This window comes from Sorex fumeus, unplaced genomic scaffold, assembly GCF_029834395.1.
Source record: "Sorex fumeus unplaced genomic scaffold, SorFum_2.1 ptg000008l, whole genome shotgun sequence".
NCBI classification, from domain to species: Eukaryota; Metazoa; Chordata; class Mammalia; order Eulipotyphla; family Soricidae; genus Sorex; species Sorex fumeus.
In genome coordinates this window covers 84,962,949-84,977,468 of record NW_026606065.1, presented here as the reverse complement: position 1 = coordinate 84,977,468, position 14,520 = coordinate 84,962,949, and the positions used below count along the sequence as shown (strand labels likewise).

The following is a 14,520-nucleotide window of genomic DNA, read 5'->3' as shown; positions in this document are numbered from 1 at the left end:
ACATCACATTCTCCTGGATTACTTCACAGGCTTCTTTACTAGAGTGCTGAATGTTGGGGTTTATGGAGTCATCTTGGGATGCCTCCTGCTTTCAAACTATACTTACTGGACTTGAGTATCATTTTAGTGAAGCCCCAAACTTCATCTCCAAACTTGACCTCTGCTTATAGTAGGATTTTCAAAAGGTATTCTTTCTTTCTTTCTCCCAGGGTTAATGTCTCATTCCCAGGCTAATCAGTCATCTAAATAAACTGTATCATCATCCAACCAGCTACCCACACCAAAATTCTAGAAGTTATTCACTCATCTCTCCCTGTCAACTACTCTTAATATCCAATATTATTGTATATATCTGAATATCTCATACACACACATATTCCGGCAATTCCATCCCTTTCCCTATTAACTAACAGTACTTGTATCTCTGCAAGTGTACTTGATCTTAATTGATCTTCCCACTTCTTCTTTTGCATATTCTATCCTATGTAAACTCCCCAAGTTGGTCTTTATAAAACTTGAATCGGAAGTCAGATCATGATTTAATATGTTAGTGTTTCCTGCTCTTGGGTTAAAAGCCAACCTTCTCGATAGATTCTCTAAGTTCCTATGTGATCTGGCCATAATTCATTTTCTATGTTATCTCCCACTCTTTTCCCCTCACTCACTCAGAGATGCAAAAAAATATAATACAAATTACATCTGCACTTGTAGGTTTATTGCAGCACTATTTACAATAGCCATAATCTGTTAAAAACCCACGTGCCTGAAAATAGATGTCCGGTTACAGAAACTTTGGTACATATACAAAATGGAATACTATGCAGCTATTAGAAAAGATGAAATCATGAAATTATCATATAAATGGATCAACATGGAGAGTGTCATGCTAAGTGAAATGAATCAGAGAGAGAGGGACAGACATAGAATGTTTGCACTCATTAGTGGAATATAAAGTAACAGAATGGGAGACTAACACCCAAGGGTAATAGAGGTAAGGTCCAGGAGAATTACTCCATGGCTTGGAAGCTAGCCTCACATGCTGGGTGAAAAGGCAGCTGGGATAGAGAAGGGACCACTAAATGAATAAAGCTTGGAGTGCTTGCTCGTGATGGGAGATGTGTGCTGAAAACAGATTACAGACCAAACATGTTGGCCACTTAATACCTGCACTGCAAACCATAACACCCAAAAGGAGAGAGAGAGAGTAAAAGGGATGTGCCTGCTACAGAGGCAGGTGGGGAATATGGGATGGGGGTGGCGGGAGGGATACTGGGAACATTGTTAGTGAAAAATGTGCACTGGTGGAGTGATGGGTACTCCATCATCTTAGGACTGAAACATAATCACATAAGTTTGTAAGTCTGTAACTGCACATCATGGTGACTCATTAAAAAATAAAAAATATAATAAAAAACACTTAGCCACTTACGTTTACCAATCCTTTTTCTAAGGCAGGGGGTTTGGTCTTATTCTTATTTATAAAATAAATATGCTGCAGAAGAGTAGGATCTGTTTAATAGGTAGTTTAACGATGTTGTCTAGAGTAAAGAACATGAAACTGCAAATTCAGATCGCTACTATACTGTGGCTTATAATCTGTATTGTCACTATGGCTTTAGTCACTTCCAAATTATGAAATGATTTCTTTCAATGAAATAATATTGTCACTTCCAAATTATGTAATGATATGGGTGAGTATAGCCATATATCCAAAACACAGACACAACAAAACTCAAAACATATGAGATCTAAGCTACAACCACTGCTATTTTGTTATGTACCTGTCAAGTTGACAGGCAGGAATGGGGAGGGTTTTGGAATAATGAGAGAATATGGGAACGCTGCTTGGAGGGAAGTTCACACTGGTGGTGGGATTGATGTTGAAATATTATATACCTAAAACTTAACTATCAATAACTTTGTAAATCACAATAGTTTTATTTAAAAAAAATTAACAATGATTACATGGATCAAAACAAATAAACTTTATTGTCAGTTATTTAACAAGTTACAACCCAAGTTGCTTTGGGTTGAAAAAAACATTTAGGATTTCACAATTTGCCACAACACGAATGGAATTGGAGGGTATTATACTGAGTGAGGCAAATAAGAAGGAAAGGAAAAGAGAAAGAAAGAGCTCTTTCCTACAAGGGGCTTAAGGATACACAGCAAGGTAGCAACAAAGGGACAAAGGCAACACAACAGAAGAACAGATCCACTCAACTGAGTTTCTGTGTGTGTGGGCCGGGGGGGTGGCAGTTGTTAAAAGGGAGCAGCATAAGGATCTTTGGGAAGGGAGATAGGTACACTGCTGATGGATATGGTGTTGGAATTATGTAGAGAAGAAATCACCATTAGCAGTATTATAAATCACAGAATCTCAATCAAAAAATAAAAATAAAATAAAGGGCAAACAATATTCTGAAAATAAGCGGGTAAAGCAAAGAAAACGGAGCTCCTCTTAAAAGGTTATGGAACTGAGAGTTCAGACAGTTACCACAGTTTCCCATGACACTATTGAAAGTTGCCGCAGGAAAGAACAGCACCTGTTGTGTGGGTTACCTGTAGGATCGGAATTGTAGAGAGTGGCCGCCGCTGTTATGGGTCCTGGTGGGTGGATGGCACTGGCTGAAGATCTTTGACTTGCGATCAAAATCCTGCTTTTGGCAGATGGTAAACGGGACATGGCACCCAATCCCAGTTGAGGCTTAAGGAGCATGGCCGATCGGTAGAAAGTTGGAGGAACTTCATAATGAGTATAGGCAGGAGAGCAATATTCTTCTTTTCCAGGGCGTTCTGTAACCTAGGATAAATTATTAGAAATTCAGAGAATCTAGTGGCATCAGGTGAGACTGAACAAGTTCAGAACAAAGTACCCCTAATAATCATTTCGTCTGCAGCACAGCCCACCTCTCTTCTCTGAGCCCCACATGCTCACGTCTAAGTTGACAACACTACCACATGAACTCTCTGATTTAGTACCCAATAGAACTACTTCTTAAAGGGAGATTAAAAGCACTGAACTTGGAGTGCTTTAAAAAGTGCTTTAAAAACTTTAAAAAGTGATTGCTTTATAATTCACTGGGTTTTACACAGCCAACTATAAGTAAATGATGTTAATAAAACACTAAAAGAATTTAGTAAACATGCATTATTCTTTTTTTAAAAAAAACACACGTTTTTGTTTTTTAATTTTTATTAGTGAGACACCATGAGATACAGTTGTAGACTTACAAATTTTGTGCTTGGGTTTCAATTATACAATGATGAAATACCCATCCCTCCACCAGTGCCCATTTCCCACCATCACGGATCCCAGTATCCCACCCTGCCTCTGTTACAGGGCATTCCCCTCTGTTCCCTCTCTCCTTTTGGGTGTTGTGGTTTGCAAAAGAGGCATTGAGTGGAAATCATGTTTGGTCTATAGTCTACTTTCAGCATGCTTCTCCCATTCTGGGAGGATTCTCCCAACACTCTTTATTTGGTGCTCCCTTCTCTATCTGAGCTGCCTTTTCCCCTAGCATGTGTGTCTGGCCTCCAATATTTTGACAAATCAATAAGGAACTTCGCCAACTTAAGTCTTTACTAGGTTACTTAGGACATAAAATAAGCAGTTTTTAATGAGTAAGAAAAAGGTTATTTGGAAGAATCAAAAAGTTAATGGGGGAAAACATGTTTTCAGGACTCTACAATCTGTTTAGATAATGAAGAACACGAGACTGCACATTATCTCCCCTAATTCCATTCCCCCATAAGGAGGTGTTCCCAGGAAGGTTAGAGCAAGTTTCGCTACCTGTCTGAATGCAAGGTTCCGTCCCAATGGAAAACCAGCAGGACCGTACTACTGTTCAAGAAGGGAGACATCCATGACATTGGCAACTATCGCCCGATCTGCCTATTGTCTGTCATCTACAAGTTGTTCACTTGAGTCATCCTGAATAGGATTGGCAGAACACTAGATGAAGGACAACCATGCGAGCAAGCAGGGTTCCGCAAAGGATTCAGCACCATCGACCATATCCACACGATAACCAAGCTCATTGAGGTTTCTCGGGAGTTCAAGATGCCGCTCTGCTTAACGTTCATTGATTTAAAGAAGGCCTTTGATTCTGTTGAGATGGAAGCGGTCATTGAAGCCCTAGCCAATCAGGGCATTCAAGCCCAATACATCAGGATCCTCCGTGAGCTGTATTGCGGATTCACTACCAGGATCTCACCATTCTACAAAGAAGTGATCGTTGATGTCAAGAGAGGGGTGCGGCAGGGTGATACCATTTCACCGAAACTCTTCAGTGCCAACCTCTAGAACATCATGCGACGACTGGAATGGGAAGGAATGGGAGTGAAGATAGATGGTCGGCAACTACACCACCTCCGCTTTGCTGATGACATTGTTTTAATAACACCAAACATCAGCCAAGCGGCACAAATGCTGGCCGACTTTGACCGTGAGTGTGGAAAGGTAGGACTACAGCTGAATCTTACGAAGACAATGTTTATGAGAAACAGCCTTGTTCCTGACGCCCCATTCGCTCTCAATGGAACGACCATCTCCGAATGCAACAGCTATGTGTACCTAGGTCGAGAGGTCAACATGACAAATGACCTGGCACCCGAGCTGCGCAGGAGGAAGAGAGCGGCTTGGAATGCCTTCAAGAACGTCGAAGAAATAGCTAAGAGGACGAAGAACCTCCGGCTCTGGGCACATCTCTTTGATTCCACTGTTCTTCCTGCATTAACATATGCCTCAGAGACCTGGGCCCTACGCAAACAGGATGAGAATGCTATTCAGGTCTCCCAAAGAAGAATAGAAAGAGCTATGCTTAGAATATCACGTTTCACTCAAATGAGAGAACGAATCCGGAGTTCTGACATCCGTCGATGATCAAGGATCAGGGACACTGTCTCATTTGCCAAGGTGTCGAAAATCTGATGGGCTGGTCACTTAATTAGATTTAAAGACGACCGACCGTTGGACTAGAGCTGTTACTGATTGGATTCCACGGGATGTCAAGAGACTGCGTGGCCGCCCACCTACCAGATGGTCAGACTTCTTCGTCAAGATCATGAACGATCGGTTTGAGGCCCTTCATGTTCCCGGAGCGAACAGATGCCATTGGGCTACACTAGCACGCGACAGGGACAAATGGAGACATTACTGGCGCCCGCTCGAGCAAATCGACGACCAACGGGAAGTTAAGTGATTAAGTGATAAGGAGGTGTTCCCAGGAAGGTTAGAGCAAGTTTCACTGATATAAAAGGACACAGAGACAGGGTGGGATGGGGGGGATGGGGGGTGGGAGGGATGCTGGGACCCGTGGTGGTGGAGGATGGGCGCTGGTGGAGGGATGGGTACTTGATCATTGTATAACTGAAACCCAAGCACAAAAAGTTGTAAGTCTATAATTGTACCTCATGGTGTTTCACTAATAAAAAAAGAAAATAAAATAATAAAAAATTAAAAAAATAAAAGGTCGTGGGTAAAGCCTTGCCTGCTGAATTCACAGCATCTGGAATAGCACCCACTATATAACCTAAATCAATATATATTCATTATATATAGTAATCAGGTTACTTTTCTTAAATTTAATAACACAGTGCTTGTTTCTTTGTAGATAACAAGTGGGAAGAAAACAACTTACAACTACCTTTGATGTAATCAATTCTGTGTTCAAAAAGCCTGTTCATGTTGTATCAATGTTTTCTCAGATTAAAAGTGAAATAGTAAGAGAACCCAGGATATATTTTATTTAAAATAAAATAATTGTCTTAGACCACACGTGAAAATATCAATCTGTTAACCAACTCTGCTTTAAGTCATAATACATTTTATATGTCGGCATTTATCTACTCAGGAATCATTGCTATATTCTTTAATGGGTTCGATCCAAGCTGTTGAAAAGATAAACCCTCAATTTGATACTCCTTTAATGTTAAAGAAGACACAAAATTCTTAAATTGACATTACTGAAACAAAATATTATGCCTTTAAATTTTTATTGTAATCACACTATAAAATATGCATGGTTTCTATAATGGATAGCCTGTACTCAGGCCAAGAAAATTATATTCCTGTCAAAGAATATTCTACATCTGCTCTCTGATAAAAATTTTACCATTTTCTACTTACTCTCCCACTATCAATCTTTATGGCTTTTCTATTATACTCACATTCCCTCTATTTTTAATTTTAGTTCTAAATTTTAGTGTCATTGCTTATTATTGCTTTTAGCAGGTGCTCTCATGAAATGACTATCATATCTAACATACATCTGTCAAGTTTTTAGGACTGCAAGATGCTGATCTCAGTAATTACTGGACTCTTCACAACAGAATCATTTCCAGGGATCAAAACCCATCATGCCATCACTCAAAAATGGCCTAAATAAATAATTTCAGTGGCTTCAATGTCTACCACATTGCTGGGTGATTTGTCTCTGATGACATAATAAATTCTTCCAAAAGCTAAAACGTGTGCCTCAGATATACCCATCTTCAGCCTGTACACGGGCTAGGATTTTCTAGGTCACATTCAATTGCAGCTCTAGGACCAATGGTCACTGGTCAATCTACTCTCTATTTTCATCTAAAGAGTAGTATTGAAATTAGCCTGCTAGTAGTATTAAAATTTGCAACTGCTAAAGCCCCCATGAATGTGCCCTCTCTCCCTAATCTCTGTGAGACTGGAATGACTTCCAAATATTAACAACAGAAAATACTGAAGGAAGGCTTTTGCATATTATGTGGAAAATATTCCATATTTTGTGGCAGAAGCAATATAGTAAAAAATCAAGGATCACAGGGAAATGACCGCAAACAATAACATAATCTTGGTCTCGATAACCAAATAGTTTCTCTCAAATATCTCTGCAGAGATGAATCTAGGGGATCTTTTGGGGACACCAAATTACTTGAAGTGCAGATTAAAGAACTTCAGGGACATGCATGGCCTGCTTTGGGACCAGGGAGGGAGGGCAACCAGCCCAGGGATTAGTTCTCATTGTCACTGTCTCCAGGAGCTTGCTTGTCAGGAGACCTCCGCCATTCTGAGGAGGCGCTATCCTGTCTAAACTGACTGCTTTCACAGTGATGCTATGAGCTGATTTTGGTATCTGCAGCCCTGGGAAGGATCAGCGGCTATCTCCCCATTTGACTAAGAGCCTGAAAGGTTCAGATAATTTAGTTCACAGAAGTCTGAGAAAGACTCACAGGAACCAAGCACAGAGATTGGTGTATAGAGACAAAGTAACCACTGGGACATTGTGAGTGAGACTCTGGCCAGAACATGCCTTCACTGAAGACTACTATGTTAGAAGCTCCTTGGTTAAGGGATCCATAACCCAAAACAATCCAAAACACTCACTCTTGGACAGACCCTCCCATTTGCTCACTCATAATAGAATAAAATAGAATAGAATATTGCTCACTCATAATAGAATGTCAGAGGCTAAACAGGGACCCAACTGAACTGTCCAACAGAACTGCCCAGGAGGCAGGCCACATCCCATAATAGGCCTGGCAGGACTTCCAGACTCCCAGAACTCACACTAGACTCCATCCTGACTGAGAGCTGCATTGCCTCCGGTAGGATTCTTGATGGAACCGAAAATGGAACCGAAGTGGGGCACAATCAAGCACACTGAACCTATGACCCTCAGGAATGAGTTCCCTAAGAAACCCCAGACTGCGCTCGGCCCATGAGGCAGAGCAGCCTCCTCGCTGGGTCCCTCACCCTGTGGCTCTGGGCTCCAGCATCCTTTCCCCCTAAAGTCTCCTCCCTTGTCAGCACACAGGTTCCTCGGTCAATCTCTTCCCAGAGTCAAACACCTTTGGCAGGGTCCCCCTGTAACGAATTGGGAATAGGATGGTGCACAGCCTCATAACTGAAATGAGCCCCTGCCAAAGAAAATGGAGCCCTGGATACCTCAACAGTCTCTCTCAGGAGAGGAGGTGGGAAAGTGGCTATGGCTTGAAGGTTGCCTACAATTCAGAGTAGCAAGGGGGAGTAGGATTCTAAGCACCTGGCTGAGATGAGATTCCTCGAGACCTGGGTGAAGAACATTCTGTACAGGTGCGCCTGCTCTAAAGACAGCAGAGGAAGGTCCAAGAAGGCAAGGAGGGCAGGGAGGTTATAGCCAGGCTGATCACTTCCTAAAGGGTAAGACATATTGAAGGCTTCAGTCTGTTCCTCAGGGACCTGGGCAGATCTGAAGGGATTTAATACATTCATGCAGGCATGTACTATCTGGTGGCTGTTACCAATTAACACCAATTGCAGAATTAGCAATGTGTTAAGAAGAAACAGTCTGATTTAACCTTCCTCTAAAAATTATTTGAACCACACCCAGTATGCTTAGGGCTTCTTCCTGGATCTGTGGTCAGAGAACACTCCTGACTGTGCCCGGGTACCATGGGTAGTGCCAAATGGATCAAATCTGGGTAAGTCACATGCGAGGCAAGTGCACTGTCCCTTGTACTATCACTCTAGCCTTCCTTTTAACTGACCACTCAGAATGCCGTACACTTTATTTTTTAGTTTCTAATGTTTATGTCCTTCATATGCATGAAAATGAAATTACTCTCAGTGGGAAGTGGTCTCAACTGAGGAGGAATTCTGCTTGAACAATATATTTATTTTGAAATTTTCTTCCATTCACCTGGTTTCTAAAATTATTAGGTGCATTTATTTAAACATTAAAGCTAACTTAAATGCACACTCATCTAACTTCATATGACTCTCCTCATATGATGGATCTATCTCAGTATGATGATAAAACCTTTGTAGTCACAAGTATATTTGTCACTGAAGATTTTTGATGCATCTAAACCAACTCTGAGAGGAAAACTGAATAGTCTCCTATAAAATGCTAACCCAGACCAGAGATAGCTCAGAGAGTAATGTACATGATTCCTGAGTTCAATTCCCTGCATCACAAGGATCCCCAAGCATGGGCCAGGGAGGCAGACTCTAGAATACTATACCAGTGTTCTAACACTATACCAGGCACAAAAGCAGCAAGAAAATATCCTTCCAGATCTCTATGTTCCAGGGGTTGCTTCAGCTACACTCTCATACTCTGACATCAGAGAAAACTCACAGTGCTTCTCAAATTATGGCTACCACCTAGTTGTCTGGTGATGGAACTGAATGTGGACATAACGTATTTCACCATCAGGATGGTATCAGCCCTTTGGAAAAAAATACTCTTTTCTCATGTGAGCTAAAAGAAATATTTTCTACATAAAAGCAAATGCATTATATATACATATATATATCCAAGTGTAAATTTGCCAGATGGACACATTATATACATGTACACATGCATATAAACACATTTTAAATATGATAGAATATTTAAAAATATAAAAATTTAAATAGTAACCTTATTAGAACAGTGAACTCTAACATTCCCTTATTTCTACGTGCTATTCCTTCTGACATACTACTTTGACTATTATATTTGTCAATTTTTATTGATACTTATGCTGTAGATAAAGCTTTAGAAAAATACAATTGAGTACATTAATAAAAGTATGGTTTTAATAAAAATACCTTGCTTCTTTTGGATGCTCGAGGTAAGGTAAAGGCCCTCCCGTTGTTCGTCGATTTGCTCAAGCGGGCCCAGTAACGTCTCCATTGGAGACTTCGTTGTTACTGTGTCTGGCATATCGAATACATCACGGGGAGCTTGCCAGGCTCTCCGAGAGGGGCGGAGGAATCAAACTCGGGTCGGCCATGTTGGCTGCGTGCAAGGCCAACGCCCTACCGCTGTGCTATCGCTCCAGCCCTTCTTTTGGATAAATTATATAAATATATTATTTGACTTTACCAATTTGGAAAAATTAATAGAGACCCATAGAACTGTGCACAATGAAATCCAGGACGGACATAATGAAATGAAATACTATGCAGCTGTAAGGAAGCATTAAAATCACGCAATTCATTGCAATTTGAATGGAACTATAAAATATGTTGAGTGAAATAAGAAGAATAAAGACAAATACCAGATGAACTCACTTATATGTGGTATACAGAATAACAAGGGCAAGAGGAGCAGGATAGTACATTAGGTAGAGCTCTTGCCAGAGCTCTGACTAAGGTTCTATCCATGACACCACATACGGACCCCAAGCCTACCAGAAGTGATCCCTGAGCACAGAGCCAGGACTAAGTCCCAAGCACCACCAGGTGTGGCCATCCCCAAAGAAAAAACAAAACAAAAAGAATAGCAAGGGCAAGGGAAAGCAAGGCACTAAAAGGAGGATACCTGGACTATGAAAATGAGGGTAAGGAAGCAAAGAAACTGAAGGGGGTAAAGGGAAAGAGAAGTGGATAAAGGGTAACAGGGGTGGGTGTAGGACCCTCAGACACACTAGTGGTAGCACTGCACTGTCCTCCCATTGTTCACTGATTTGATTGAGTGGGCCCAGTAACGTCTCCATCATGAGACTTGTTGTTACTGTGTTTGGCATATCGAATATGTCACGGGGAGCTTGCCAGGCTTTGCCGTGCAACACTGGTGGTAAAGTCATGTTATTTAACTATATATCTGAGCCACATAACCAATAAAACTGAAACCATAAGATCCAATCTACATTAAACAAAACCGGAAAATGTTCCTGTCAAAGAGGAAGGCTGCTTGGTGGGAAGCTAAGGGAGTTTTTGGAGGAGAGCTGACACTGGTGGTGGGATCAGTGTTGGGAAATTATATACTGAAATTAAACTATGAATAACTCTGTAAATCACAATGATTAAATAAAAATAAAGAAAATAAAAGGATTACATCAGGAATCTGGACTACATACAGCATTCCTTTCATATTTCTGACTAGTGATGAGAGAATCAGCGGGTTTGCAAAGTTCTACAAAATCTATTACTTAAACTGAAAAATACCATAGTCTCAACACACAATCCCAGCATGTGATATCTGATTTTTCAATATAACATAAATTTGCTTCAGAGAGAGAAAAAAAACAGATGAAGCAGAAACGAGATATTAACCTGTTTCCACACTTCTGCTGCTGCTGTGCAGTTAGGAAAGTCACTTCCTTCTGGGAATTTACTAAGAGCACTATTTGCTGGAAGTTAAATCTGATGTCCAATTATTTTGTTTTTCCCTAACCTAGCCCTGGAACTCTGAATTATTTATCATGTCTTCTACCTTATTATAGAATTTTCCTTTTCACCTTGAATAAAAAATTCAATTCTTCCCTATCTTAAAGAAAGGTCATACGTGGGAAGAGGAGAAAATGAGACAGCGGTCAAGGGTTATTGCTTCTAGTGGTGAAGTAGCACTGCAAGTATAAGACGATAATATGGGGACTGTTGTAAACCACGTTATCTCAAAACAAATCAAGAGGTGAGATTACTACTACTAGAATTTATATTCTCAAACTTAAAAATGTACTTACTTTCCTTAGTATATAAAGATATAGATTTATAATGATGCTTATATAAGACTTACATAATATTGAAGGGACATGATATTTAAAAATTAATATTTAATTTTAAAAAATTTAAAATTTTTAAATATTAAAAAATTTTTGTCAGTTCCTTCCCAAAAACAGTCTTGAACACTTATTTCTCTCTTTTTCTTCCCTCACATCTCTACTTCTTTCAATAAAAATTATTTTCACTAAAAAGGTTCATTTGTCTCTAATCTCCTCTAGTTATAAATATCCATGTGATAAAAGTTTATCTATCAAAATATGCCAATTGTTTCAAGAGGATGTTTTTTCCACAATTCACTGAATTTACATTAAAATAAAATTTTTCAGTTATTCAACTAATAGATTATAGCCCAATGGCATTCCTTACCTCCTGCAAGAACTTTTCACTCATTTGACTGAGATGGTGTCCTGGGGGCTTGATTCCAGACACCATCAATCCAGAGCCAAACACCCTTGGCTTCTGCAAGTCTGGCTTGAATTTCTCATAGAGACTGGCAGGTGGCTTCAGGTCACCCTCTGCAGGCTTCTCTTCCTTGGGGAGAGGCATGCTACATGTAGCTGGGTCATAAGGAAGGCCCACTGGAACGAGTCCTACTGAAGTGTCTGCCTGGCCCAGGGCCTGAGGATTCCTCCTGATGTAGGTGATGATCTTGGGTCTCACCTGCTTGGGCTTCGGCATAATGATGGGCTTGGGGTCTGTCCTTTCCTCTTCTGTCTTCTCAGCCAGATGATTTTCCATTCCCTCAAGAAAGGAAGGTTTGTCCTCAGGATGTGCGGAGACAGGCTTGGAGAACTCACTGGAGTGGGCGTTCTTCTCAGGCACTTTCAGGGACGTATTCAACAGTTGTGCAGAGTCAGTGGGAAGTGTGGCAACCGTTGATGATCCTGTGTCCACATCCAATACACTGAAGTTCTGAGAAGTGCTGCTGGATAGTGGTGGCTGGGGTGTCACATTCCCAGTTGACTCTGGGTGCAGGGGTGCTGGGACAAGAGGCTCTGCCCTTCCTGGGGTGCTTTCAGTTTTAGCAGCAGTTTCTAGAAGGCTTCCATATTGAGCAGCTGATGAAGTCGTCTCTTTATTTTCCTCTGCTTCTCTGCTGCTACTCTGAGAATCAAGGGGCTCTGGAACCCCAGTTTTGACAGCTCCAAGAGAAGGATCTGACGTGGAAACTGGAGCGCTGTTGTCAATCCTTCTCTCCTCACCAACATCTATGCATCTGCCATTTACTAGATTGGTAGGAAGAGAAGTTACAGGAACATCACTTGGGGCAATGCTGCTGGGTTCCATTTCACCCCATTTCCTAGCTGTGCTTGGTGGGATTCGGCCTACGTGCTGATCAGTAGCAGCAACCACAGAAGCAAGACTCCGTTTGGGGCTAGTTTGAAGAGTCTCTTCCTCACCAACACCCTGGGCCGCTCTCTTTCCAAGTTCACTTCTTCCTTTCCCTGTTCCAGGGTTGGGGAGCCCAGTATGTGAGGGAGCACTCAGCATCCCCCGAGCCGCGGGTTCATGGTATGCTGCCACATTTGGTGCCTTTCTTTCAAGAGATAACACACCCTCCTCAAGACATTCCAAACTCTCTGTGTGGGCTGGCCTCAGTCCCTTCATGGTCCTGGATGGAACCCATTTCCGCTCCAGTGTGGGCTCTGCCTTTCCCAGTTCTAATTGTGCTTCTGGTTGACTTGGGCTTTCCTTCAAGGCCCAAACTGAATTCAGAGCTGGGTCTGGATGGGCAGAGTCTGGTGTGCTCTCATCACCAACTTTCAGGACACATCCCCCCTCCATCTGCACCTCTAAGGTGCTGGTCTCCTTGGCTTCTGAGGTAGTTGCTTTAGGTTGACATGGACTCTTTCCCTCAGAGGTACTCTCGGCTACAGGCAATGCTGCCCCCAAAGAACGAGCTGGCCATGTCTTCTGGGGTCCCTCCCCACCACTGGACACAGGACGGATAGCTTGAGGGGACTCCAGGGGTGCGGGAGGAGGAAGCTGGTGGCTCAGGTTCCCAACACGCTCCCTCACAAGCATGTCCCCAACAACAGCAGAGCTGCATGCTCTTTCCAAAGAATGTCTTCTCAGTTCCTCATTGTCAAGGGTCTTGGCCAGTTTGTCCTTGGGAGCATGCCAGAGAAGATCAGCATCCCTCTTGGTCAAAACCTCTGGAGTGGCCTCCCCCATCAGAGTCCTCCGACTTGACAGACTCAATCCCTTACTACTGTGAGGGGGTTGCAGGATATTTGTGCCTCTCTCAATCATGTGCTTTTCATTGTGTTCTTGACCAGGCAGTGCAAATTTAGAATCTTTCAGGTCAGTGGGGCCAGCCAGAGATCCCTTCCCAAAGCCCTGAAGTTGGTGAAATTCCTTGTTGAAAAGGATACTGCTTTCTTGTTCAGTTGAATTTGCATTTCCAATCTCATCAGTCAGGTTGCCTTTCTCAGACTTATCATGAGAGGAAGCGACCTCAAACATGATCTCATTGGCATTTGTGTCTCCCAGGCTTAGGAGGCTCTCATTATTATTTTTTGCTCCATTTCTGTTGTCCCGCAACTGAGTGTAACACTTCTTGGGAGCTGCTGGGATGCTCATTGTTCACCCTTCAGTGGGGGCTGTGTGCTCTGCAGTTTTATTAGATAGGAAAGGGCTTCCTTCAAGCAGATATGTGCTCCAAAGGAAATTCTCAAGCTGCCTTTTGCCTCCTGACAATGTCACATGGTGATAGTGCTGTCATCATTTCCAGAATGATTTTCAATCTATGCATTGTCTTGACATAACAGCAGGATAAGTTATGTTAGGTTCTTATAGAATGAGTCAATCCATGAGACCTAGAAAGAAATAAAAATACAATCACATTAGATTAACAAATTGAGATTCTCTGGATAAAATAGCATGATAAATACAGATTCATTCATCACTTTAATATTTTTTAGTCATTCAATGCATATATTTCTTCAAAGCCTTTCCTATAAGAAACCCTGCTGTCTGAATATAAAAAAAACTGAGACACCAAAATGATTGTTCTAATACCCAAAAGGAGAGAGAGAACAAAGGGGAATGCCCTGCCACAGAGGCAG

The 14,520-nt window shown here is 41.7% G+C and overlaps 1 protein-coding gene across 2 annotated transcripts in view; it reads right to left on the bottom strand.

Annotated features, from left to right (window-relative positions):
* Positions 1-14,230, bottom strand: part of MTUS2 (microtubule associated scaffold protein 2) — a 402,576-nt gene extending 388,346 nt beyond the window's left edge. For both annotated transcript variants that reach the window (XM_056108589.1, XM_056108597.1), the window contains exons 1-2: positions 11,819-14,230; positions 2,563-2,803 (exon numbers count right to left, since the gene is read on the bottom strand). In XM_056108589.1, coding sequence (XP_055964564.1) covers positions 2,563-2,803; positions 11,819-14,035 — 2,458 coding nt within the window. In that variant the 5' untranslated portion in view covers positions 14,036-14,230. The remainder of the gene's footprint in view (positions 1-2,562; positions 2,804-11,818) is intronic.
* Positions 14,231-14,520: the final 290 nt, after the last annotated feature.